General features: G+C 33.2%; 2 protein-coding genes across 4 annotated transcripts in view; one reads left to right on the top strand and one right to left on the bottom strand.

The window, feature by feature from the left end:
- The window catches only part of LOC126976118 (guanine deaminase), a 338,523-nt gene extending 314,018 nt beyond the window's left edge, over positions 1–24,505 (bottom strand). The window contains exons 1-8 of one of the 2 annotated variants that reach the window (XR_007731843.1): positions 23,857–24,505; positions 23,481–23,741; positions 21,234–21,452; positions 12,470–12,577; positions 11,479–11,586; positions 8,395–8,560; positions 5,667–5,810; positions 4,123–5,357 (exon numbers count right to left, since the gene is read on the bottom strand). Coding sequence is in view for 1 of the 2 variants with exons in the window: in XM_050824316.1 (XP_050680273.1) it covers positions 5,116–5,357; positions 5,667–5,810; positions 8,395–8,560; positions 11,479–11,586; positions 12,470–12,577; positions 21,234–21,452; positions 23,481–23,741; positions 23,857–23,955 (1,347 nt within the window). In the remaining variant the exon portion in view is untranslated. Of the gene's footprint in view, positions 1–750; positions 5,358–5,666; positions 5,811–8,394; positions 8,561–11,478; positions 11,587–12,469; positions 12,578–21,233; positions 21,453–23,480; positions 23,742–23,856 lie in introns of those variants that run through there. The other variant, XM_050824316.1, reaches the window with a different exon arrangement.
- On the top strand, positions 17,324–19,128 carry LOC126976593 (myb/SANT-like DNA-binding domain-containing protein 3). Of its 2 annotated transcripts, none has more exons than XM_050824996.1 (6): positions 17,324–17,434; positions 17,537–17,731; positions 17,812–17,904; positions 18,007–18,109; positions 18,795–18,871; positions 18,965–19,128. In XM_050824996.1, the coding sequence occupies exons 1-6, from the start codon at positions 17,432–17,434 to the stop codon at positions 19,076–19,078; spliced, it is 585 nt and encodes a 194-aa protein (XP_050680953.1). In that variant the 5' UTR covers positions 17,324–17,431; the 3' UTR covers positions 19,079–19,128. The 2 variants fall into 2 exon arrangements, with proteins under 2 accessions (XP_050680953.1, XP_050680962.1); XM_050825005.1 differs by having other exon boundaries at positions 17,361–17,434; positions 17,540–17,731.
- Positions 24,506–24,812: the final 307 nt, after the last annotated feature.

The raw sequence follows: 24,812 nt of genomic DNA, 5'->3' as shown, positions 1-24,812 counted from the left end.
AACTTGATATATGAATGGTAGTTGGGTGGCATCTAGGACCTAGGTTTCAGCTAAGAAATAACCACCCTTAGGGGGGTGAAATAGGGGTTAGAAGTTTGTATGTAAGTCCCATGTTTATGAAGTTAGAGACGTGAAAATCGGCATTTAGGTAATCAGCTTTAAATTCTCGTCTTCTTAATAAAAGGGATTTTGGAAAATCCCCCCTTAAAGGTGGTATAATCGAGTTGATAGTTATGGTAGATTTAATTAAATTGTTATTATTAACTTGAAATTTAAAAGTTAGGTTATTTTAAATAAGTCTGCGATAAGAAACGATTTTGACAAAATTTTCCCCCTAAAGGGGTAAATGGGGGTTGGTACTTCCAATCCCCATTTATTTGGCAAATGTGCTGGTTAATTAGTTTAAGCTTGTTTGATTTACAGAACACCAAAGATTTAGGCGGTTTTCTTGCATTGTTCATGTAAGTTCTATCTTACATCTTCTAGAAAAAGGTTAGCGAGCCTAGTTTCGATAATTTTGTTGCTGGTCTTAGTGTTCGAGGAGTGTGTTGTTTGTTACCAACACTTATTTGTCAGCTTGTAAAATGCAAATCGCTTGTTAACATATTTATAAGATCTTTAGAAAAGCGACTCTGGAAAAAGTTACTATTCTATTAATTTATACCTTTGAGGAGATTTTTTTTGAATGACTATGCTTTTCGAAGTACACGTGATAACTGAGTAGGATTTTCATAATTATATTAGTTTTTTTTTTATTTATTTATCATTTTACATATTATTACTAATATACAAACTAGGTTAACTTAGCATCTAAAAACCACAAAGGTTACAATTAATGCAAACAATTACTATTTATTATGTCACTACTTAAGATTTTAATTAAATTAACAACAGTGAAATTTTGTACGACTTGAACTTAGCAGGTACAAACTATCTTAGCTGCTATAGTTTTTTAATAGGTAATCCTTTAATCTATAATTAATGTTTTTAGTAGTTAAATTCTGCCGCTCAATGAAGGGCAGCTCATTTAGCAAGCGAGGTATTAGGAAATTGGTTGTTCGTTCGCCGTACACCGTTACACGTTGCAGGCCCGGAGAATAAACAACCGGTTCTGAGTTATGGCTCTTGTTTGTACAGGATGTTCTATCTTTGCAAACTTATTTTGTCAATAAAAGTTTTTGTCACAATAGCATTTCCTAAACTTTATCATAAATAGGCAAGATTTTGCAATGTTTAAATATTTAATTTTTGTTTTCTTTTAATTTTCAAAGCACACATAATTACAGATATGAGGAATATGTAATGCCATAGCTTGAAACCATGTTTAATATAGGATTCCGCAAATGTATTTTATTTATGTATATATTTGGGCAACTAAAAAATTACACTCTTTACATGCTTAAACTTAAAATATAATAATAATATGGATAAGAGTTAATTCACTTATAAGCTACCACAGCATTCATAATTTTTACTACGCTTATAGGACAGTAATTTTAACCATTTATAAACTAAAATATAAATATATAATTTAAAATAAAAATGAAAATATGAAAACAAGGTTTCTAAGTCACATGTGTAAATTAAGTATTATCTTTTTATATTGAGCAAGTGGAATGAATAAATAATTGTTCTGCGATTTGGCCAGTGAGTTATATGACCTACAGAGCCTAGAAATAGTTGCGTTTTGACCCAGATTAGTCCTAGATTGTGGATATAGAGATACTACATACAACGAATAGGCCTTTTTTCTTATTATTTAAGTTATTATATATTATCAGCTATCTGTTTATTGGAAAGGCCCCTGACCTTCGAACGTCTTAAGTATCACTTCGTCAATGGTTTAATTTGTCCGCCCTAGCATTTGTTTAATAATTTTGAAGATTTTATCTTTATCTTTACAATGTTTATTAATTTCTTATAAATAATATGCGTCACGTTTGGATTCCATTAAGTTATGAAGTTTTGTTTCTGGTTTTATTATATTCTAGTCTTATTTAGGCATAAAAGGCATTTATTTTCTCAAAATTGATTCCTTTAGAATTCTTTTTGATGTCATTTCTGATAACTACTAGATACTACTACCGCTTCGGAAACAAATGGCGCTCTGAGAGAGAAGACGCGGCGCAAGAACTCTCCCAGCATTATGTTTTTTTTTTATGATAATAAGGGACGAGACGAGCAGGACGTTCAGCTGATGGTAAATGATACGCCATGCCCATTACAATGCAGTGCCGCTCAGGATTCTCAAAAAACCCAAAAATTCTGAGCGGCACTACAATTGCGCTCGTCACCTTGAGACATAAGATGTTAAGCCTCATTTGCCCAGTAATTTCACTAGCTACGCGCCCTTCAGACCGAAACACAGTAATGCTTACACATTACTGCTTCACGGCAGAAACAGGCGCCGTTGTGGTACCCATAATCTAGCCGGCTTCCTGTGCAAAGGAGCCTCCCACTGGTAAGCGCTCTTTTTAATAAAAATATACAATATTGTACAGTCATTTCTATCCAAAGCTTATATAAATTGTTTTATTTTCCGCAAAGCCGATTTACGTTTCCATCTATCCAAGGAGCTGTGTTTGATTCAATTTTTTTTTTTGTACTTTATTAATAAATATTTTTTTGCAACCTCTGGCTGAATAGAAACGACTTTTTAATATAAGCCAATATATTGTCTGGTGTATTCATTAATTTAGTCTGTTGCCAGTCAACTCTACTCATTTCTTTATGAAAAATATTTTGATCAATAGTAATCTTTTTTGTAGCAATCTGTATACGTCTCGTGTGGGATGAGTTATTAATGCATGTGAATACAATACCTCAATGATCCGCCAGTACATCGTCAAGCACCGTCGAGTACGGATCTAAAGTGAGGAACCGCGCAAAAATAGATCTATAAAAGGTTTGGTGATCTTATTTAATTTTGTTTCTATTCTCGTGTAATTTGAAATGCCACACATCAATCAGTACTCACTAACGGCCGTTTTTAATAATCTATCTATCCTTAGTTTAACTTACCTTACTTACTTAAATTTAAATAACCTATTAACAGATAGCATTGGACTATAACTAAATTGGACATAAATATGGATAGATAAGATCTTGTCATTAAACAGTGATAGCAATATATCCGTAACTAGAGATACGTCATTGAAAACGGCCGGTTCTGTATCCAAGTAGTAATCTTTATGGGATGATTGGTTTTTTAGGTGTATGTTTATATCGCCAGCCAGTATAAGTAATATTATATTATTTGTTTTAGAGTCATACCGTGAGATGTACCTGCTAAGTTCATCTACATGAATGTTTTTATTTTTACACGGAGGTTTGCAGATTGCACATATAACTAGATTTACATCGGTTGGTAACTTTATTATACCTGTTAAGTTTTCAAAATAAAAGTTTTGTGCGGTGTTAGAGTAAACTTAAGGTAATTCTTTACATAAATAATTATACCGCCGCCACGTTGTTTATCTCGTAATTGGGCATACATATTATATCCCGGTAAATTATATAAATTCCCAATACTATCTGAAATACTAAGTTCGGATAGAACTATCAAATCTATAGGATATTTACAAGTGCTAATCACTTGTTTTAGTTTAGTGAAATTCTTTACTATACCTAGGTAAAACTGAATATATTTAGAAAATGAAAAACGGCTTAATGTAGAAAGTTGCCAATACTCTTATTGTATTTCGAAGTAATCTCCGTTCCTCTCTACACATCGTCGCATTCGATGGAACCACTGAGAAAAGCAGTGGGCCCATTCTTCCTTAGGCGTCTCTTCTATGGCATTTTCGTACGCTTTCACCGCATTTTCAGGGCTCGTAAAGCGAATACCTCGAATTTTATCTTTAGTTCTTGGGAATAAATAAAAGTCGCAGGGCGCCAGGTCAGGACTGAATGGCGGATGACTCATTATCTCGACATCTGCCATAGTCAAATATTCAACAGTCCGTTTTGCGGAGTGCGCTGAAGCATTGTCGTGGTGAAGGAGGATCCTGCTTCGAGGGCGCTTCTGTCGAATTTTTTCCAAGACAACAGGCAAACAGCGATTGACATACCAGTCTGCAGTAACTGTCCTTCCATCTTCTAGCACAACTGTCGCGAAATGACCTTTCCGACCAAAGAATGAGGCAATCATCTTTTTTCCTTCATCTTCTTCCTTTCTTTACCTTAGTTGGCCGATCCTCGACAGGAAACACCCACTGAGCTGATTTTCTTTCAGTTTCAGGTTCGTAGCAATATATCCAGCTTTCATCATCTGTGACGATGTCAAATACAGCATTTGAGTCACCGCCGTTGAACTTATCTAACATTTGGCGACAGCAGTCCATCCGAAGGTGTTTGTGATCGTCGGTTAAAGTATGGGGAATCCATCTGGTACAAAGCTTCCTGACGCCTAAATGTTCATGTAATAGTTTTTAAACTTGATTCATACCAATTCCTAGACTTGCCCGTATCTGCTCATAGGTTATATATATACTCTCTTATCTTCCTCTATCATGCGTCGCACAGCACTGATGTTATCTTCAGTAGTCGCTGTTAAAGAACGTCCCTCACGCGGATCATCATTGAGATTGCTACGTCCACGCTTAAACTCGTTAAACCAATTTTTAATAGTGGCACGAGATGGGGCTTCATTCATTCATATCATAGCTACCGCCAATTCACAAAAACAAATGACAAATGAATGCAATATACTACATTAGGTTACCAAAGAGTTCTAAAATTGAAATTCAAAAAAAGTTTTCATTAGCAATGTTTCTAACTGGCCAGTTCTAAACATTTTCAGTGTTACCCACGTAGAACGAATATTAAAATGTACACAAGTGAACAATGCATGACTTTCTACAACTACCAAGTTGTAGAAAGTAATTATAGTTACTAACTCGCATGTAACTTCATTTATAAATAAATGAATAAAAATCCTTAATTGCTGTAAATCAATTTAAATTCTCGACTTAATTTTATACAATACAATCAGTGTATTAAATATTTTCAGCGAAATAAAAAACATTTTTTAAAGAATATAATCAACATATTATAACGCTTATTCAAAGTTATTTAAATATAATTTATAGTACCTACGTACTTGTATATTTTGTATTAATTCTCATCGTACACAACCATCATAAGTTGTTTGCCCTTAACATATACTTCAACTATATTTCTATCGTCACCAACATACAAAAAACGATGCAATAAATTCAAAATTCGTTCTTCATCCGAGGCTTCCGGTGGATAATCGTAATTATCCAGTTGACTATCGTCAGCGTAAATGTCTACGACCAAAGCGTCGAACTCTTTGCCAATTTTGAAGTTACCGATTTTGTCGTCGAGGCCCAGAACTAAAAGTAAAATATATTTTAATCAATTCCTACATTTTCATCAATTACCGAAAAAAATCAAGAACTGAGATTCTTATGAAAAACTTTGTTATTGAACAAATTAAATTTGTAACCAAAATTTATGAACGATGCGAACACGACCCCGGGACTCTCGGGTTCAGTTCGAGAGCTCTTACCAACTGAGCCAACCGTTCGAGTGACACATGGTTCGTAAATCTTGGCAATTTGTATTATTAATACTAGAAGTGAGGGATATCACTTTAAAATAACTATTTTTTGTGACTTTTGTGCCATTAAAGTATATCTAACCTTTAGCACCGCCAAGTGTTGCCAAATAAAATGCCTCCTTCCAGTTAATAGCGGGTCGGCCACCGTGAAACTCTAAGTGGGTTGATACATCCATTGTTCGTCGCATTGCGTCCAGTAAGGTTGCATTATCACCTCCCGATATATCTAAGATACAAAATATGGTGTTAGTAATATTAAAATCGCACTAATTTTTCAAGTCTTTTATTAGGTATTAAAACAAATTCATGAAGAAAAGACAACAGGTCTAATGTAATAAATTATTATCCTGTATTACACTCGAGAAAATAGAAATTGCACACTGCTAAAAACACACTTGAAAGAGAATTTAGATAATTAAAATGTCTAATGTAATAAAATATTATCCAGTATTACTGCACTCGAGAGCATAGAAATTGCACACTGTTAAAAACACGCTTGAAAGGGCTTTTAGACATTTAGAATGTCTAATGTAATAAAATATTATTCCGTATTACACTCGAGACTACAGAAATCGCACACTACTAAAAAGACACTTTAAAGATAATTTAGACTATTAGAATGTCTAATATAATAACATAATATTATCCAGTATTACACTCGAGAGCATAGAAATCGCACACTGCTAAAAACATACTTGAAAGGGAATTTAGACATTTAGAATGTCTAATGTAATAAAATATTATTCCGTATTACACTCGAGACTATAGAAATCGCACACTGCTAAAAAGACACTTGAAAGATAATTTAGACTATTAGAATGTCCAATGTAATAAAATATTATCCAGTATTACACTCGAGACTATAGAAATCGCACACTGCTAAAAAGACACTTTAAAGATAATTTAGACTATTAGAATGTCTAATATAATAACATAATATTATCCAGTATTACACTCGAGAACATAGAAATCGCACACAGCTAAAAATACACTTGAAAAGAGAGTTTAGTTAGACAAGTAGAATGTCTAATGTAATAAAATATTATTCCGTATTACACTCGAGACTATAGAAATCGCACACTGCTAAAAAGACACTTGAAAGATAATTTAGACTATTAGAATGTCTAATATAATAACATAATATTATCCAGTATTACACTCGAGAACATAGAAATCGCACACAGCTAAAAATACACTTGAAAAGAGAGTTTAGTTAGACAAATAGAATATCTAATGTAATAAAATATTATTCTGTATTAAACTCGAGAACATAGAAATCGCACACAGCTCAAAATACACTTGAAAAGAGAGTTTAGTTAGACAAATAGAATATCTAATGTAATAAAATATTATTCTGTATTAAACTCGAGAACATAGAAATCGCACACAGCTCAAAATACACTTGAAAAGAGAGTTTAGTTAGACAAATAGAATATCTAATGTAATAAAATATTATTCTGTATTAAACTCGAGAACATAGAAATCGCACACAGCTCAAAATACACTTGAAAAGAGAGTTTAGTTAGACAAATAGAATATCTAATGTAATAAAATATTATTCTGTATTAAACTCGAGAACATAGAAATCGCACACAGCTCAAAATACACTTGAAAAGAGAGTTTAGTTAGACAAATAGAATATCTAATGTAATAAAATATTATTCTGTATTAAACTCGAGAGCATAGAAATCGCACACAGCTCAAAAGACACTTGAAAGAGATTTTAGACAATGTCTAGTATAATAAAATATCCAGTGTTACACTCCAGACCATAGCAATTAGAGACAATTAGAATGGCTAATATAATAAAAATCGTAAGTACGTGTGGCGGCCTCTACAGAGAAGGCCAGCCAGAACTCACCGGTCCGACCGAACTCTTAAAAATTAAGAGACACAAAAAAGCAAAGCATATTAAAGGTCATTTAGATCCCAATTAATTGTTTTTAAGATTCTTAAAGACGCAGAAACAACCTTATTTAAAGTGATTATTATCATGAAATTACCATTCATGATAGCTACCTATTTATTTCCTATACTACTTAGTATAAACCTATTTAGGTTTGATTAGGTATGTCGTGGTCTTCAACTAATGTAGGTTTGACAACGAAAGAATATTGATTTAAAATTACGATTACTTCCCTTTTTATATTATAGTAAAAACTGAGCTATTATATGAGGTGACCTTATAGTAAGTTTTAGGTAAGTCGACAATCCAAATGTCGTCAGAAGAAGTAAGAGTCACGCGATAAAAGAGAGGCAACTTCTAGGTGAATAAAAATGTAGGTTAATAGCGCTGTGCGATCTGAATTACACCTTATTGTTTCGCCGCAAGAGTCCATTATTCTGTAGTTGATTTTGCGGAGTGAGTCTTCTGTACTATTACACATTCTTTGGTATTACACTCCTACATTTTCATTTTGATCGCAAACATTTTTTGAATAATATTTGTTCGCGAATATAATTTAAATTTAAATTAAAGTGCACGCTGTTAGCTTCCTAAAAAACCATAATGTGTAGCTGTGACCTTCAAAATCAATGCAGTAGGAACATAACAATAGAATGACCCAAATTCGCGCCGTTGTTGTACATCGGTTTGTAGGACTTTGAGCAAGGTTTAAAAGGTTAAGGGATTATTTTAATGACATCAATAAAATAATCCCTTAACATTATCCAACTCGCAGTTAGAAAAGTTCTTTATCATATACATCATCACCCTGAACAAGAAAATGTAGGCAAGAAAAGCCCCTCGACTTCTTAACATCAAAGGAAAACAGAATTCAAAACAGTTTTAAATTTCAAACAACGCTTACCTGTGCCAAGTCCGACTTTAATATTGTTGTCAAGTAGTTTCCGAACCGGACACATGCCAGATCGCAGCCTCGTGTTAGAAGCAGGGCAGTGCGCCACCGACACACCCTTAGCCGCGAACAATTTGATCTCGTCGTCGGTTAGGTGTATAGCATGCGCCATTATACTCTGAAATTAGATTGTCAGATAAGGTTTATTTTTATGTGTAACACTCTGAAATGCCAACACGTCCTGTGTGCCCGCAGAAGCCACCTGGTTAGCTGTTTTGGCGCCCTTTGAGAAAGTTTTTGTTTACGAATGAGATTTTTTTTTACAATTGAGCAATATTGTAACAAACAATACGGTCGTTTTTATGCTCAAAGCTCTAAGCAAGCTTCCCAATTAGTCGACAGAGTGCAACATGGGCACTATCCGACTTCAGTGATGGTTTGGTGGGGTATTAGCTATGAACTGACTGAGCCATACTTTTGTGAAAAAGGTATCAAAACATCGGCACAAGTGTATCATAATACCATTCTTGATAAGGTAGTGAAGCCCCTTAACAACAGATCAATAATCAAGAATAGTCCTTCCAGCAAGACTCGACGCCGTGTCATAAAGCTCGGTCTACGCAGTATTGGTTAGAAAAGAACGTTTCGGACTTCATCAGAGCTGAAGACTGGCCGTCGTCCAGACCCGATCTTTATCCGTTGGATTATGATTTACGGTCAGTTTTAGAGAGTACAGCTTGCTCTAAACGCCATGATAATTTGGAGTCCCTCAAACAATCCGTACGAATTGCAGTGTAGAATTTTTAAACATTACTCAACTGTACAACTACTACACATGCATACTTATATTTAAGATAACTCATAGACTCATTCACTCAAATACAACATTCACAACAAAACACAATACCAACAAATATAGTTTACGTAACGCCAGACACCTTGTATTACCTAGTATTAGAACCAACTATGGTAAAAATAATATAACATTTGCAGGAGCACAGCTATACAATAAGCTTCCGAAAACTGTAAGAGAAGCGACTTCGCTCAACATCTTCAAAAAAAGGCTGCTATATCATTTACAAAGCAATGAATAAAAACATATTATCATAATAACAATAAACTATATCTTGTAACTTGGACCACCGCCTTAAAAAACCGGAAAGCAGCAATGAGCAAATTCGCCTCTCACTCACTGATTTTATGTTCTCATGTGACGACAGTCTTAATGAGAAATTAAAGTTCTTTAAACCGATTTTCCCATGTAAAGAGTGCGTGCTTCTATTGACAACCGGCCTCAACGTTTAAAGGACTGTATTGCAGCTAATGATTACTTCAAATAAGCTTCTTAATTTCAAATTGTTTTACATTTATGTATTAAACTAACACACTGTAAAAGTAATAAATATTACTTGCAATAGAAATATTTTTTTCATTGTTTTAGTATTTACGGCAAGACTAGGCATAAGTACTTGAATAGGGTTGAGGTGAGGCGTACGTATAAGACAGCATACGGAATTTTCATGAAAATTAGCTAATTAATTAATAGTTATTTACTTGTACAAAGCTGTAAGGCCATGGACTAATCTGGTCATTAACTCTAGGTACCTCATTTGTTACCTAGATGTAATGTTAATGTTTATTTTGTTTGACGAAAGCTTTTTTATGCTTACCCGTGTGTGAGAGGACTTTTACGTAAATCAAATAAACAAGAAAGGCTGTAATATTATGTGAATGTTAAATACACACACATTTTGGTTAGTTTACTATTTTTACGGGTGAATGTGATAGCTCAACTAGATGATGCACCTGATGATAAGCAATAAAAAATTACTTTCATCGTAGCGTAATGCGACACGCACCCGAACACGTCGCACTGCGCCCGTCGCTGTGCGAATTACAATGGAATTCAAATTCAAATATTTTTATTCAAAATAGGATGTGAAATCACTTATTGAAAGTCAAAAAAACTACCACCCATTCCAAAATGAATGCCTCAGACCTGAGAAGAATGGGCGCAACAAACTCAGCGGGCGTTTTTTTTTCATCGAATAAATATGTTTACAAAGTAATATTGTACAATTATTGTAAGTTTAATAACTTATTATTTAATAGCCTGAGGGCGGTCACTCCATTCCCAATCTGTGGTATCATTAAGAAAGCCATTTATGTTATAGTAACCTTTACCACACAAACGTTTTCTAAGAATTCTTTTGAACAACGTACTATTTTTGTTTTGAACATTTTCTGGGATCTTGTTGTAAAAGCATATACATCGCCCCACAAAAGCCTTACTAACTCGACTTAGCCGAGCCTATGAATGCCTGTGTCTATAATCACAATAGCATTCATACACACTCCCTTCCAACCAGAATACAATTAGAGCGCCTGACAGTACTGTCGCGGTCAAACACTGTTAGCATACAATTAGTATTATGGAAGCATTAACGTACACTAGACTCGACAAACACGTTCAAAAATTGTCTGAAACAAAACTCTGCCATCGCGTCTATTAGTTTTCAGCTTTGTTCAGTTTAGGTTCAATTGTGTTTTGACCGCGCTTTGAATACAACGCCACGCAATGACAAAGTGTGTGTTCCGTGAAAAACTGTCGAAATGTAACAGCATATCCAATCTTAAAAATGATGGAGTGTCGTACTTCGGGTTAGTGCCGCTTTAAATTAACAAATTATTTTACTAACTTGACGTTTTTAATCGTTTTGCTAAATAATTACATTTCAGTTGCTAAAACAAAACACATCACCAACGAAATTTCGCACCACCATCAATGAGCTTCTTATGACCGTAAACATTAGACTTTGAACATTACCCCTACGAAATACGGTGTTAATTTGAATGAATGAAAGTTAACGTATCCATAGGCCACTTGGACATTTTTGACGACCTTACGTAAATGTATGGAAGTTTATTAAAATTTCAACACGAAAGTAATATAAGACTCAAACGGATCCATATCAGTGACTATATATGTTTACCCAATTTAAGAAATCATTATATAACGACATATAATAAAGTGAAACAACAGTGGTAAAAAGAGAAACACATACGAAAATAAAAAAACGTAAAACACCTAATTACCTGATTGTTCAAAATGTTACACTTGTCGTAAACATCAGAATAGCTTGTACAATTCGGATTAGTTTTTAAAACATATTCTACTTCATCTCTATGTTCTGATATATGGCTCTGAAATTAATTTAAAAAATTACCAATTTTTAATTTGTAAATATCAATAAGTACCTACCTACTTACTTATATTTAAGAATATAAGTAATTATATTTGTGTATGTCTTTTAGGATCAGCATATAGGTATAATAAGAAAAGAAAACTGTGTTTCAGTCTCAAGTCAAAAGATTCATCACAATTTAGCCAATGTCATGTTAATTAGACCACCAACCATAGAGTAAATACCTACTTATTTGGTAGTGAAATATATTAAGATAGAACCAAGTGTTTTTAATGAAAATAAGGAATAAGACGAGCAGGACGTTCAGCTGATGGTAATTGATACGCCCTACCCATTATAATACAGTGCCGCTCAGGATTCTTGAAAAACCCAAAAATTCTTAGCGGCACTACAATTGCGCTCGTCACCTTGAGACATAAGATGTTAAGTCTCATTTGCCAAAGTAATTTGACTAGTTACGGCGCCTTTCAGACCGAAACACAGAAATGTTTAAGCATCACTACTTCACGGCGGAAATAGGCGCCGGTGTGTACCCATAATCTAGCCGGCTTCTTATGCAAAGGAGCCTCCCACTGCTACTGGATCACAAGTGCATTACACTAGATATTGACAAATTACTATCTTAGAAACATCAGACACTTCAAAACTCATTAATTTAAACAACAATTTGGTAACTGAAATCTTCACTCAGATGTCAAAGGTTCGGTCAATGTTCCAATGTAAAAGGGTTTTTCAAGTTGGAGCGCAGCGGAGACCAATCCTTAATCGAAAGGGTTTCTCCTTTATAAGTGGAAAATTATTATCGATGCATTAATTTAGGCTTCAATCAAATGAGGCTTGTTATTTGTTGATGACTTAAATAAATATAATAGTGTCCTTACTTGTATCCTGCAGGCATATCTAGTGGCTATTTTGGCCAACCCAGTCATAAGCTCTGTATCACAACTAACAGCAAATCTTGGTGTTACAACAGGTTGAACCAGGTCACGCTGAGGAAAGTAAAAGTCATTATGAGTGAAAATATGAAATGATGTTAAGATTATTATTATATTATATAAGTTGAGTTTATTACATTTAAACATTACCTAAGTCTAACTGCCACACTCAAAAGCTTCACTAAATTAAACCTAATAAATAAAGCATAAAAGGCATTTATTTTTCTCAAACTTTGATCTTTTTGATGTCATTTCTAATATACTAGATACTTCTACCGCTTTGGAAACAAATGCCGCTCTAAGCGGCGCAAAAAATTCTCCTATAATTATTTTTTTTGCGCTCTTTTTAATAAAATACTAGCTTACCCAGTAAACGTATTGCCATATAAAGTAATAAAAATATTTGGGGTATAAAAAGCCTTTATTGTTGTACTAATTTTATACACTAGGTACTAAAATAAAGTAAAAAAGTGCCTCTAAATAATATCGGCAAACGGTCTTTACTGTGGTACAGCTTGTCTTCCGAAAAAGGCCTTCTCCAAAGATTTCCATTCTGTCCTATCTTTTGCTATACGAGTCCATAGTTGCCCCGCTATTTTCTTGATGTCGTCTTCCCATCTCATAGGCTGTCTACCTCAATTTCTTTTGCAGTCTAGTGATTGCCTTTTCTATTCTCTTATCATATAACCTGTCCATTTCCACTTTAATTGATTGAATGTTTTGTATGCATTCTTAAAATTTGTATTATTTTTAATGGCTTTTAATTTCATTCGATCCTTTCTTTTAACACCTATTGTAATTCTTTAAGAATTAAGACATTAACAATTTGTAAATACAAGATTGGACAATGTCAGACCAAAAAAGGTGACGATTATACCAGTTACGGGTTGCCGTCTTGAGAGGTTCAGAAATAATTTGGTAAATACGATACCATTTTTACACTGTGGCGAAACTGCTAATTTTCACTATAACTTAGTCTTCAATTCCTTCTGTGAGGAATTTGACAGGATTTTTACTCCAGTAACGGTGACAGTAAACAACAAACATAGTTTTAATGATTGGGAAACAATGGGTATCCACAAAAGTCGTAAACGCTTATATGACCTTTATTATGAGAAACATTACAATAATATTGAAGAATTTAAAATATATGTAAAAAAATACTCCAAGCTCTTTAAAGTAGTTTGTCATGAAGCGAAAACACGTTTCATTGCAGATAAAATTAAAAACAGTAATAATAAAGTAAAAGCGACTTGGAGTGTAATTAACAGTGAAACTGGTAGATCGAATTGCCGTAACACCTCTATCTGTTTAAATATTAATAATCGCGTTATAAATTCGGAAATAGAAATTGCAAATGAATTTGATAAATACTTCTCCGAAATCCCGATTGACACGACCAAAGACCTTAACTCTTCGCCAAAAGCAGCATATGATATGCTTAAATTACACGTACCAGTATCTTCCACTGATTTGAAATTTAAATATGTTACAGGTAAACCTGTTACCTAAAAAATACAAAAGACCTATGGGGCCATTCGACTAATATTGTAAAATACATACTTGACATTATAGCACCTGAATTAGCAATAATATTTAATGAATGCATAGATGAGGGTGTGTTCCCTGACCTCATGAAATACAGCAAAGTTATACCTTTGTTTAAATCGGGCAGTTCTTTTGATCGGGGTTCTTTAATTTCAGACCTATTTCAGTGCTGCCTGTTTTTAGTAAAATTTTTGAAAAACTTTTGCTTCAACAGCTACAAATGCATTTTTGTAAATTAATGAACAAAAATCAGTTTGGTTTCACTAATTATCAATTAATGCGGGTACTAGACTCATTGAGCACATCTTTGACGCCTGAGAAGAGTCACAGGATGCATTGGGCATTTTTTGTGATTTGTCAAAAGCATTTGACTGCGTCCACCATGAAACTTTACTCCTAAAACTAAAGCATTATGGAGTGAAAAATAGAGCCCTAAATCTGTTAAAATCATATTTAAGCGATAGAGTTCAGATAGTCGATGTAAATGGCAAACGGTCCTCGGGTAAACCTGTGGGAATAGGTGTTCCACAGGGTTCTATTCTCGGTCCTTTCTTGTTTCTTATATATATTAACGATCTACCGTTTGTGGTAGATGATAGCCATGAGATTGTATTGTTTGCTGATGATACTTCACTTATTATTAAAGTGAAGCGACGTGCGGATGTTGATGACGAGGTAAGCAATGCACTCTCAAAAATAGTGCGTTGGTTTGAGACGAATAATCTGCATTTAAACAGTAAAAAAAACAAAGTGTTTACGGTTCATTACACCAAACACAGCGGAGGTACAAACCAACGTACTTATAAATGACCAGAGATTGGAACTTGTGGACACTACGGTCTTCTTGGGTATCACGTTAGATAAAAAGCTTCAGTGGAGTCCACATATTACCCATCTAGCAGATAGACTCAGCTCTGCGGCATATGCAGTTAGAAAGATTAGAGAGTACACGAATGTTGCGACCGCTAGATTAGTGTTTGAACTGCAAAAGAGAGCTGTTTGTGCTATATATCAGCTTGGTTATAGACAGTCTCTCAAAGAAAAATTTAAAGAAATAAATATTATTACTGTTCATTGTCAGTACATTTATGAAAATTTAATATATGTTCACAAAAATCGTCACCCTTTTGCTCTTAATAGTGATTTTCATTATTATAACACTAGAAATAAGGGATTGCTTGTAACTAATTCTAGTAGGCTTCATAAGATTCATAATAGCTTTAAGGGTAAATGTATACACTTCTACAATAAAGCCCCAGCCACTGTTCAGGCATTATCTATAAATAAATTTAAATGTTTTATAAAAATATGGCTCTGTCGTAAATCCTATTACTCCACTGCTGAATATCTAAATGATCGGACAGACTGGGACTAGATTGTGATTATTTTATAGCGATAGAAATGACTGTACAATATTGTATATTTTTATTGAAAAGAGCGCAAAAAAAGAATGCTGGGAGAGTTTCTTGCGCCGCTTCTTCTCTCTCAGAGCGCCATTTGTTTCTGAAGCGGTAGTAGTATCTAGTAGTATAAGAAATGACATCAAAAAGAATTCTAAAGGAATCAATTTTGAGAAAATAAATGCCTTTTATGCCTTTTAAGAAATGCCTATGCATTTCTTTATTCTTCATTACTGCATTGAGTGACCAGTATCGTTTCCACGTATTAATTATTATTCTTTCTATTTCTTTTTGCATACATTCTTCATTAGATATTAACTGCCCTGAGTAATATATATATTCCTGTACGTATTCTATTTGCTCGTTATTAACTGTTATTCGTACTGTTTGTGCAGAATTTGTTATTATTTTAGTTTTTGTTAAATTAATTGAACGGCCTGCCTTAATACTCTCATCCGCTAAATCCTGTTACATTCCATTTAAAGTTTCTAGGCTATCGGAAAATTTCTACTAAATATACACTTCACCTATAGAATCAAACTTTATTTGTGCAGTGCTCTTTTTGTAAACGTTTTCAGGATTCGAATGTATTTTACTTGTATTCCTTGAAAATGTAATGCATCCTAGATAAATTCATGTTGTAGGGTATCGAATGCTTTGTTAAAATCAATAAATCCGATAAAATAGGTTTTCTTAAATTCTTTGAATTTTTGTAGTATTTGTCGAAGGGTGTGGATGTGGTCTATAGTTGAAAAATTTCTACGAAATCCAGCTTACTCCTTAGGTTGATATTCGTCAAGGGTATTGGCTATTCTACATAATGTTATGATTTTGGAAAACACTTTGTAAACATTGGACATTAACTGATTGGTCTATAATTTGATATATCTTTCTTGTCTCCTTTTTTATGTAATAGTATTATAGCCGATTTGGTCTATTCCTCTGGAATAATAACCGTTCTGAGAATCTCGATAAATATATCTGTTAGTTTTGGAGCGATCACTGGTAATGTAGTTTTTAGTAGTTCATTTGTAACGAGATATGGTCCAGGTACCTTATCAAACTTTAGTGTCTTAATAGCTATTATAGTTTCATCCTTTAAAATTTCAGGTATTTGCTCTTCATCAATCTTCTTGTACAGTCCATAAAATCAACAAACTATTCATTGTCAATTGGCAATCCGGTCACCACATAACCTCAGAAAACCGAAAGTTTGATCTGAGTAATCATTCATTAAGAAGTTATGTAAGAGTTGAACGTTACTTAAATATAATGGCTGATTTGGCCTGCTAATCATTCATTCACGGAGTCGGACGAAATTTTTAAAACTTCACTAAGTAACGCCTTAAGTAATCATTAAACGTCTCCGAGTGGCAGTCAAAGTATATTTACCTATTTGCCACATTCAGAAAGAGTAAACTAACATTAACATTAATCATAATAAATACTTAACTAATTATCATTAAGTCCGTTAATTAACGATATATCTAACATGCAGTTGCAGAAAGTGTATTTAATGTTGGAGACAACATTTAAGGGCTAATTAGTTAGTGACAATTTTAAATATTCAAGTATACGTAGGGCGGAGTACCGTCACATCATTCTAGTATCGTTTGCGCAATCTATTAACAGCCACGCTTGAAAAGGTGTTTTTTTAAAGGAAAAAAGTTTATTTCATTAAAAGCATATACCTAAATAGGTACTAAAAATAAAATTTGTTCTTTTATTGGTCGTTTACATTGAAAGACAAAGGAACAGCTATTTTCATAAAAATACAACTGGATCCTTTTTTTTCTGGTAAAATTTATTTGTAACTGTCAAATTGTCAATGTGTTACAAAAGGAGTTTTAAACTGTGGAAGTGTTGAGGTTGTGCTATTTAGGTTGTGGCTTTGTTTTCTTTTGTTTCAGTCGACAAGAAACTTTCGTGTTCTAAAGTTTAATTATAGCTTTATCATATCATGGTAAGTATCGTTATACGTATATTAAGCGAATCTATTAATTCAGCAGTAAACGACACATATTGTATTGGAAAAACTTCCAATCATATTTCTGTTTTATTTCAGCAGTCTCAAAAAACAAAAACACCACGCAAACGGTTCGCCAATTTCACCGCCTTCGAAAAAGGTTTATTGACACAATTGATTAAAAGGAGACCAATTGTGGAATCAAAAAAAACAGATGGCAAGACTGTCACCGAGAAACAAGTAGCATGGAGTTTAATTACGAAGGAGTTTAATTGTAATGCCAATGTACAGAAGGTGGGATGGCCACTATTAACGATAAATTGGATTGTGAATTATTTCTTATTGACAATTGTTATACATACTGTTTCTTACAGCGTGAAACTATGACTTTAAAAAAGGCGTGGGATTATATGAAAACTGTCACACGTACGTACTCTGTTATACGTAAACCCCATACAGTTGGAGAGGTTGGTACAATAATATCCTATTATTTCCTTGCTATGTATGGCCTGGCCTGTTGTCTCATTTTAATGATGTCCATACTCTAATTTTAAATTTTTATTCATCAGAAACATAATATAAAAAGTGAAAGTGATGGTGCTATTTCATTGGAGTTGATAGGAAATAAAGAAAAATCCAATATCTGTGCTTCTACATCACATGATAACTTAGGTAAGTAATTAAGAACCAATTATGATAATAATAATAATATATCTTTATTAAAACGTATGCACCCAGTTAAAATTTCAATAATCTATACTAATATTATAAAGAGGAAAGATTTGATTGCATGTTTGTGTGTGAACAGGCTCCTCAACTACTGAACCAATTTGAATAATTCTTTCACTGTTGGGAAGCTACATTATCCCCGGGTGTTAGGCTATATTACATTTTCAAAAAATTAGGGATCTCTACTAAAAGTCCAGTAATGTAACCCAAGGTGTAAAAATTGGTACGCAAACGATGTCGCTGGGTATCAGTTAGTATATGTATAAAGTAAAATAATATAATTAAATTTAAATACAATTCTGTATTCAGGTCTATTTATTTCCTATTAGGCTCCTGGTGCACTGAACAGTAAAGCTTGTTAATTGAGCAATCCAGACACCCAACCAGCATGATCAGTATCTCATTCTTGGATTCTGATATAATGATAATCCATTACATGCTAATCAAACTCTGTTTAACGCAAACCAAAGTTTGTTTTGTGTTGAAGTAAAAACAAGAAATAAATACTTTTATTATATGATATTTACAATTGAAAACATACATAAATATAAAAACATACAAAAATGTATCTTTCAATACAAAATAGTTTTATTCACATATTACTAATATCTTCTTAATAAAATTTTAGATGCAGCTGTAATCAAAACCACAGAGGAACATTTAGAAAATAAGACAAATATGGAAATGCAAATATTAAAAACCCAGGTACTTAACTATAGATCTTAACGATCTATGTAACGATTTATAATCTTGTTTTAATTTATAGCCTAGTTGCCTTATATACTTTTTGCTTTACAGTTGGAAGTTGAACAGATCAAAAAAAGAGCAGTATTGCTAGAAGAAGAGAGGAACAAATATTTATTAGAAAAAGCGAAAATAGAATTAGAAAAAATAAAGAAAAACAAGTACTAACTGATTAATCTCTATTTATTGATTGAAATAAAAGTATAAATATTTATTTATTTTATGGATTTTTATTTATCAAAGAACTAATATTTAGAGAAAAACCTATCAACCAAAGTTTGTCACACCATAAAACCATTGCTGTTGGAGTTTTCACTAATTGGTTCAACTGTAGATATGTTTATATGTCTCGATAGATCCTCTTGCTGCTAGACAACTGATCACAACAGGCCAGGTTCCATGCTTTCCCCAAAATAGCGGTTAATTGTCAACCTCAACTTTATTTGATGTTTTCACAACTGCTACATTCTATGTAGATGAATAAATGATATAAGGGTTAAACATGATCATTTTGAAGATGAATGTCATCCCAGGTCATGGGCACCAAATTTTCTACCAACAATGTGATGTTATGCAGTTTTGCACATGCACATGTGTCAGCTACAACTGTTTCCACCTTGATAACAGTAATGTCCCTTGTTTGCTCACAAGTGAAACAACTAATCTTTACTATGTAGCACTACACCCGGACACTTCCGCACTTAACCACTAGCCGATTAGAACTGGCCTTCCGCTGTACTGTGCATTCCTTATATAGCACTTAACATCACATGGTTAATGTCACTGTCGATGTCGTGACAGTGACCATGATAGTTAACACATACTCTGTTAAGACTAGATGTCAGTACACTACAATAACCATTACCACATTAAGACAAGGAAATTTTTTTTTCAAATAACAAAACAACTTTCCACAGTATTTCTTGTTTAAAATACAAAATCATTTATTTCGAACTTTACATGTGCACAGTTACATTTTCTGTTGTATGCCATACTAGGTGTTGCCCGTTTCGTAGGAGAAATAGTAAAATTAACAGAAATATTCAAGTGGCTCTCGACATTGAGCTTTGATTACTGAAACATAACTGAGCAAATAAAGAAATAAACTAAAAGTAATAACTAAACAAGTATTAATTGTAATACAATTTGGCATCTGTTATAATGTTCTTGGGGAGTTAAATTTGTTGATCAAAATGGTGTATGTAGCATTTTGCTAACTGCAAACCTGTTGTCTCCTAAAATTATCCCTTTTAACAGATTGTGTAATACACATATTTAAACTATACTTAATAGCACTGCTGTTGTAAATTAAACTATCATGTACACTGCCAGGCTACCGGCTTACTAAATCATAAATCAAGTTTGGAGCTGTGACTGCTTGAATGTTGATAGAAAAATACCCTTTTCTATTCCTGAATACTTCTGAAACTATTGTTGGTTTCCTTAGATCGGGTGCCAGCAAAGGAAATATAACACTTTTTACAGATTCTGGTGTGAATGCAGGCTAGCTGCATGAAATGAGATCAGAATAATCATGTAAATACCTCTTCGGCCCACTTTTTATAGATTCTTGTATAGTCAACAAAATCAATACAGTTTACAAGATTACACTTTTGATATAACACTAATCATTCATTTAGAAGTTAAGTAAGGGTTGAGCATTACTTAAAGATAATAAGGTCATTAGGCCTGCTAATCATTCATTAACTGACGCTGAGAGACAAAATTTTAAAATCTTGACTTAGGAACAACTTAGGTAATTATTAAATGTCTCTGAGTGTGACGGTATAACTAATATATTATACAAAATTCAAATATTGTTATTCAAATTAGGATTTAGCCCACAGACCTTAGAAGAATGGTCGCAAGAAACTCGGCGGGTTTTTTTTCTTAACTTAGTTACAATATAATAAATTGTATCATACATAAAAATTTATAATTAAATAGCCTGACAGTGTTCACTCCATTACCAGTCTGTGGTATCATTAAGAATATAATTTATGTTATAGTAACCTTTAGCACACAAACATTTTTAACAATACTTTTGAATTTGGTAACACATTAGTTTTGTAAATTGTTTGGGACCATGTTGTAAAAAAATACATTACTCAATAAAAGACTTACTTGACCTAACCAATTAGTAGGCATAAGAAGTTGAACTCATGGTAACATTATGATTGTTGACAGTTTCTAGCAAATTCATAATTTCATATTTAATATGATCTCAAAGTGATATCAAATTGCTAAGGTTAATTGTTTATCACTTATTGAAAAATGTTTATTTTATCCTAATAGTATAAATAATATATATGAATTTAGTTACCTGTTTCTCTCGTACTCTTCTAACAAAATCTTCTGTGTCTTTCAACTCTTTTGCAGTATCATTATAATATCCAGCTGAGTTAGGCATGTTCATACTAACTTTGCCGACTAATGCTCTCTGGTGGCATTTTATCACACTGTTCACTAATTCCAATGTACCCTTTAAATGAAGAGAGCCAAAATAGCATACTGTTGTTGTACCATTTTTTAATAAACCTTTCTGAAAAGTATTATAATACAAAATTTAAAACAAAATTAGTTTTTAAGATATTGTGTTAAAGTACCCAGACAATTACTGGTGTATCAATAGAGCAAAAAAAGTATCATAGTTTTTGTTCATGTAGACTGTTACTTTCTAGTTAGTAGGTGCCAGGTGGGGCTGAGGCCAGAAGGTTACTTTCATTTAATGGGATTCTATCAAATATATAAGTAATTTCTATTCAACACCATACAATACCAGCAGCAGTTACTTTATAAACTTTACACACAGAATAATAATAATAAATTCTTTATTGCCATACAAATCATTACACATATAAAATAAACAATTATGATATGTGATGAAACAAAAGGCAAAAGGAAAAGGCTCAGCTTCACCTGGCATGGAATGGATGAAAGTGTTGACCAAGAGTGGATGTATTGTGGCTCCCCAATTACCTACTTAAGCTATCTTTTTTTTATAAAATGTAATATTAGAAAAAAAAAATATTCTGATTACCCTTGCAAGTGTATGTAAATGTGTGTGTATGTATGTGTGTGTTTAGGTATGTGCATGAGTGTGTGCATGTGTTTATGTTCGTACACAGAAAAATCTTTTAGAGAAAGATATTTCCAGTGGAAGTGGTTCAATTTCTCCGCAGCAAGTTGCTTTTTTAGTAGAGCAAAACGGTATTTTTTTTAAAGCAGCATTTCAGCAGTCAGGCAGCATTGTTGGCTTTAGACGCTGACTTGACGTCGTCTAAGTTAGTCAATAGTCTTTGAACAGGAAAAATCTATGCATACTCACTAGGATGCTAACCGGGCACTGTCGCCTAAACAAGCACCTCAGTGTGGTCGGCATCAAAAGCGACAAAACTTGCAGGTTCTGCCTTGAGGATGATGAAACACCTATTCATCTACTCTGCGACTGCGGCCCATTAATGCATAAGCGTAACACAATCTTTGGCGACTACTTCGTGCCACTAGATAGTGTTTGCAACACTCGCGTCAAGGAACTACTGCGGTTCGTAAAGGCGGCAGGGCTTGACGACGAGCTTTAGTATGAGTGGTGAATACAATAGTTCAATTTTTGACGCAGTGTTACTAGGAATCTTTTAGGACTAGGAAATAGCCACCCTCTTCAAATAATAATAATTTTTTTTAAGGGACTCGATACTCATTTGTTTCTTTAGAGGAGGAGGTAAGTCATGCCATATTTTTGCTGCAGAGAATTTGAAAGATCCCTTAAACCGAGCTGTTTTGTGCTTAGGGATTATAAGGCCGAGTTGTCTGTTAGCACGCAAGTTGTGTTGTATGTTGAAATCTTTAACCCAACGGAGCTTTTCAAATAAATATTCAGGCTTCTTGTTCCAAATAACCTTTTGAGTTAAACAAGCATAGTGAAGTTGTCTTCTTGCACTCATTTTCAGGATGCCCTTGCTATTCAACTAGGGAGTTATATATGCTTTCCTGAGTATGTTGAAACAAAAGCGTACACATGAGTTTTGCTCTCTCTGTGTAGCCCTCTCTGCGCTAGAGGTCAACCTCGGCCCATAGACGGAGCTAGAGTAATTGAACTGAGATAGTACCACAGTCTTCTTTAAGATAGTTTCTAATTTGATACAAGGTCTTTAATTTAAAAAAAGCTGTTCTAATTTTAGTATTCACATGTTCCACAAACTATTGTTCACCATCCAGTAGAACTCCAAGGTTACGTGCGGATGTTACCCGAATAATTATAGTGTTCGGGTAATTTATAAATAAAGGCTAAAGTTACATACATTTAAGACTGTTTTCAATAACCTTTCTTTCCTTAGTTTAACTTACGGATACATTGCTGTCACCGTTTAGTGACAAGATCTTATCTATCCATATTTATGTCCAATATAGTTATAGTCCAATGCTATCTGTCAATAGGTTATTGAAATGTAAGTAAGTGTAAAAGGATAGATTTGTCTATCTCTACTGTTACATTAAGGATAGATAGGTTATTGAAACCGGCTGTTAGTGTTCCTACGTCTCTAAATATTATGTAGATAATAAAACTCACAACCACTTTAGTATACACATCAGCTGCAAATTGGAGATCTGAATATCGTCTCTCTAAAGGAAATGTATATTTATCTAGCCATTCCATTAGAGGTTTGTCTAGTCCCAAACCTATATTCGGAAATTGTGGTGCATGTGTGTGGCAGTCCACAAATCCTGGTATAAGAATTTGATTAGTTCCCATATATTTGATGTTAAAACCAGATAAGCTCCCAGAATACTTAAGGCTTTCAAACTCTTCTCTTAGGCCCATTCTAGTTATCTACAAATTAATAATAATTTATTAAAACTAAATAATTAGTGTATATTTCTGTAATAAAATAATTTAACTAATTATTGATACTGTAGCTACAATTATTATTGAAATGAAAACTTACCACTCCACTTTCTACTGTTAAATATCCATTAAAAACAACTAACTCATTAAGGGACACAGAATAAGCAATAAATCCTAAAAAGCCTACTTTTTGTGGCATGTTTCACGTAGGTATGTAATATCAATTACCAACCAACTTTTGATATAATATATGAGTTTTAATAATATAGTATGAAGAATATTTAGGTAATGTTAAAATGACTTAATAATAACTGTTCAGAAGATCCCAGTTACCATCCAGTTACATTATCATTGTTTTTGTTATAGACACTGATAACAAAACTTATCAACCTTATATTTTATATACGCGTATATATAATATAAGCAAAGTTATCAATATATTTGAAACCACACACACAAGTTATAATATCTACAAGTCTACAAAGTTTATTGTGACATAACTGGATAAAATTTATCACGCAGAATTTAAAAGTTTAACGATTTTTAATAAATATGTACCTAGGTACATAACAATATAAGGCTAATTTTTACATAGTCGATTTTAGAATAGATAAATTATTTTATTAAATTCTAATTGCTATGTTCTTGGTTGATATTACGGTACGGTATCAATTGGTATCAACTATCAATAATTATTATTGTAAGATAATAATAATAGCAGAGCTAGGTACTCAATTACTACGAGGTTGAACAATTAATTATTGATCACTAACAGTGACAGATAAAGTAGAACTTATTCTTTCTAGTGTCGCTTCTGTGGAAGGGGCATAGAATATAGATAATACTCTTATTTATGGGAAGGGGCACCACAACTCGGTCAATTTCACGTTTCAGTAGACCACCAAGCTTAGAGTGTGTTATTTGATCGGTGTTAACAAATTTGCAAGTGATTACGGTAGTGATCGGTGCCCAGATTAAAAACAGTTTTATTTTCTTATACTACCTGAAATCTCGGATATTTTACATGCTGTTATATTATAAGTAATGGACAATAAT

Source organism: Leptidea sinapis, chromosome 2 (genome assembly GCF_905404315.1).
Source record: "Leptidea sinapis chromosome 2, ilLepSina1.1, whole genome shotgun sequence".
Taxonomy (NCBI): domain Eukaryota; kingdom Metazoa; phylum Arthropoda; class Insecta; order Lepidoptera; family Pieridae; genus Leptidea; species Leptidea sinapis.
The sequence above is the reverse complement of the archived record's forward strand: the minus strand, read 5'-3'. Positions and strand labels throughout refer to the sequence as shown.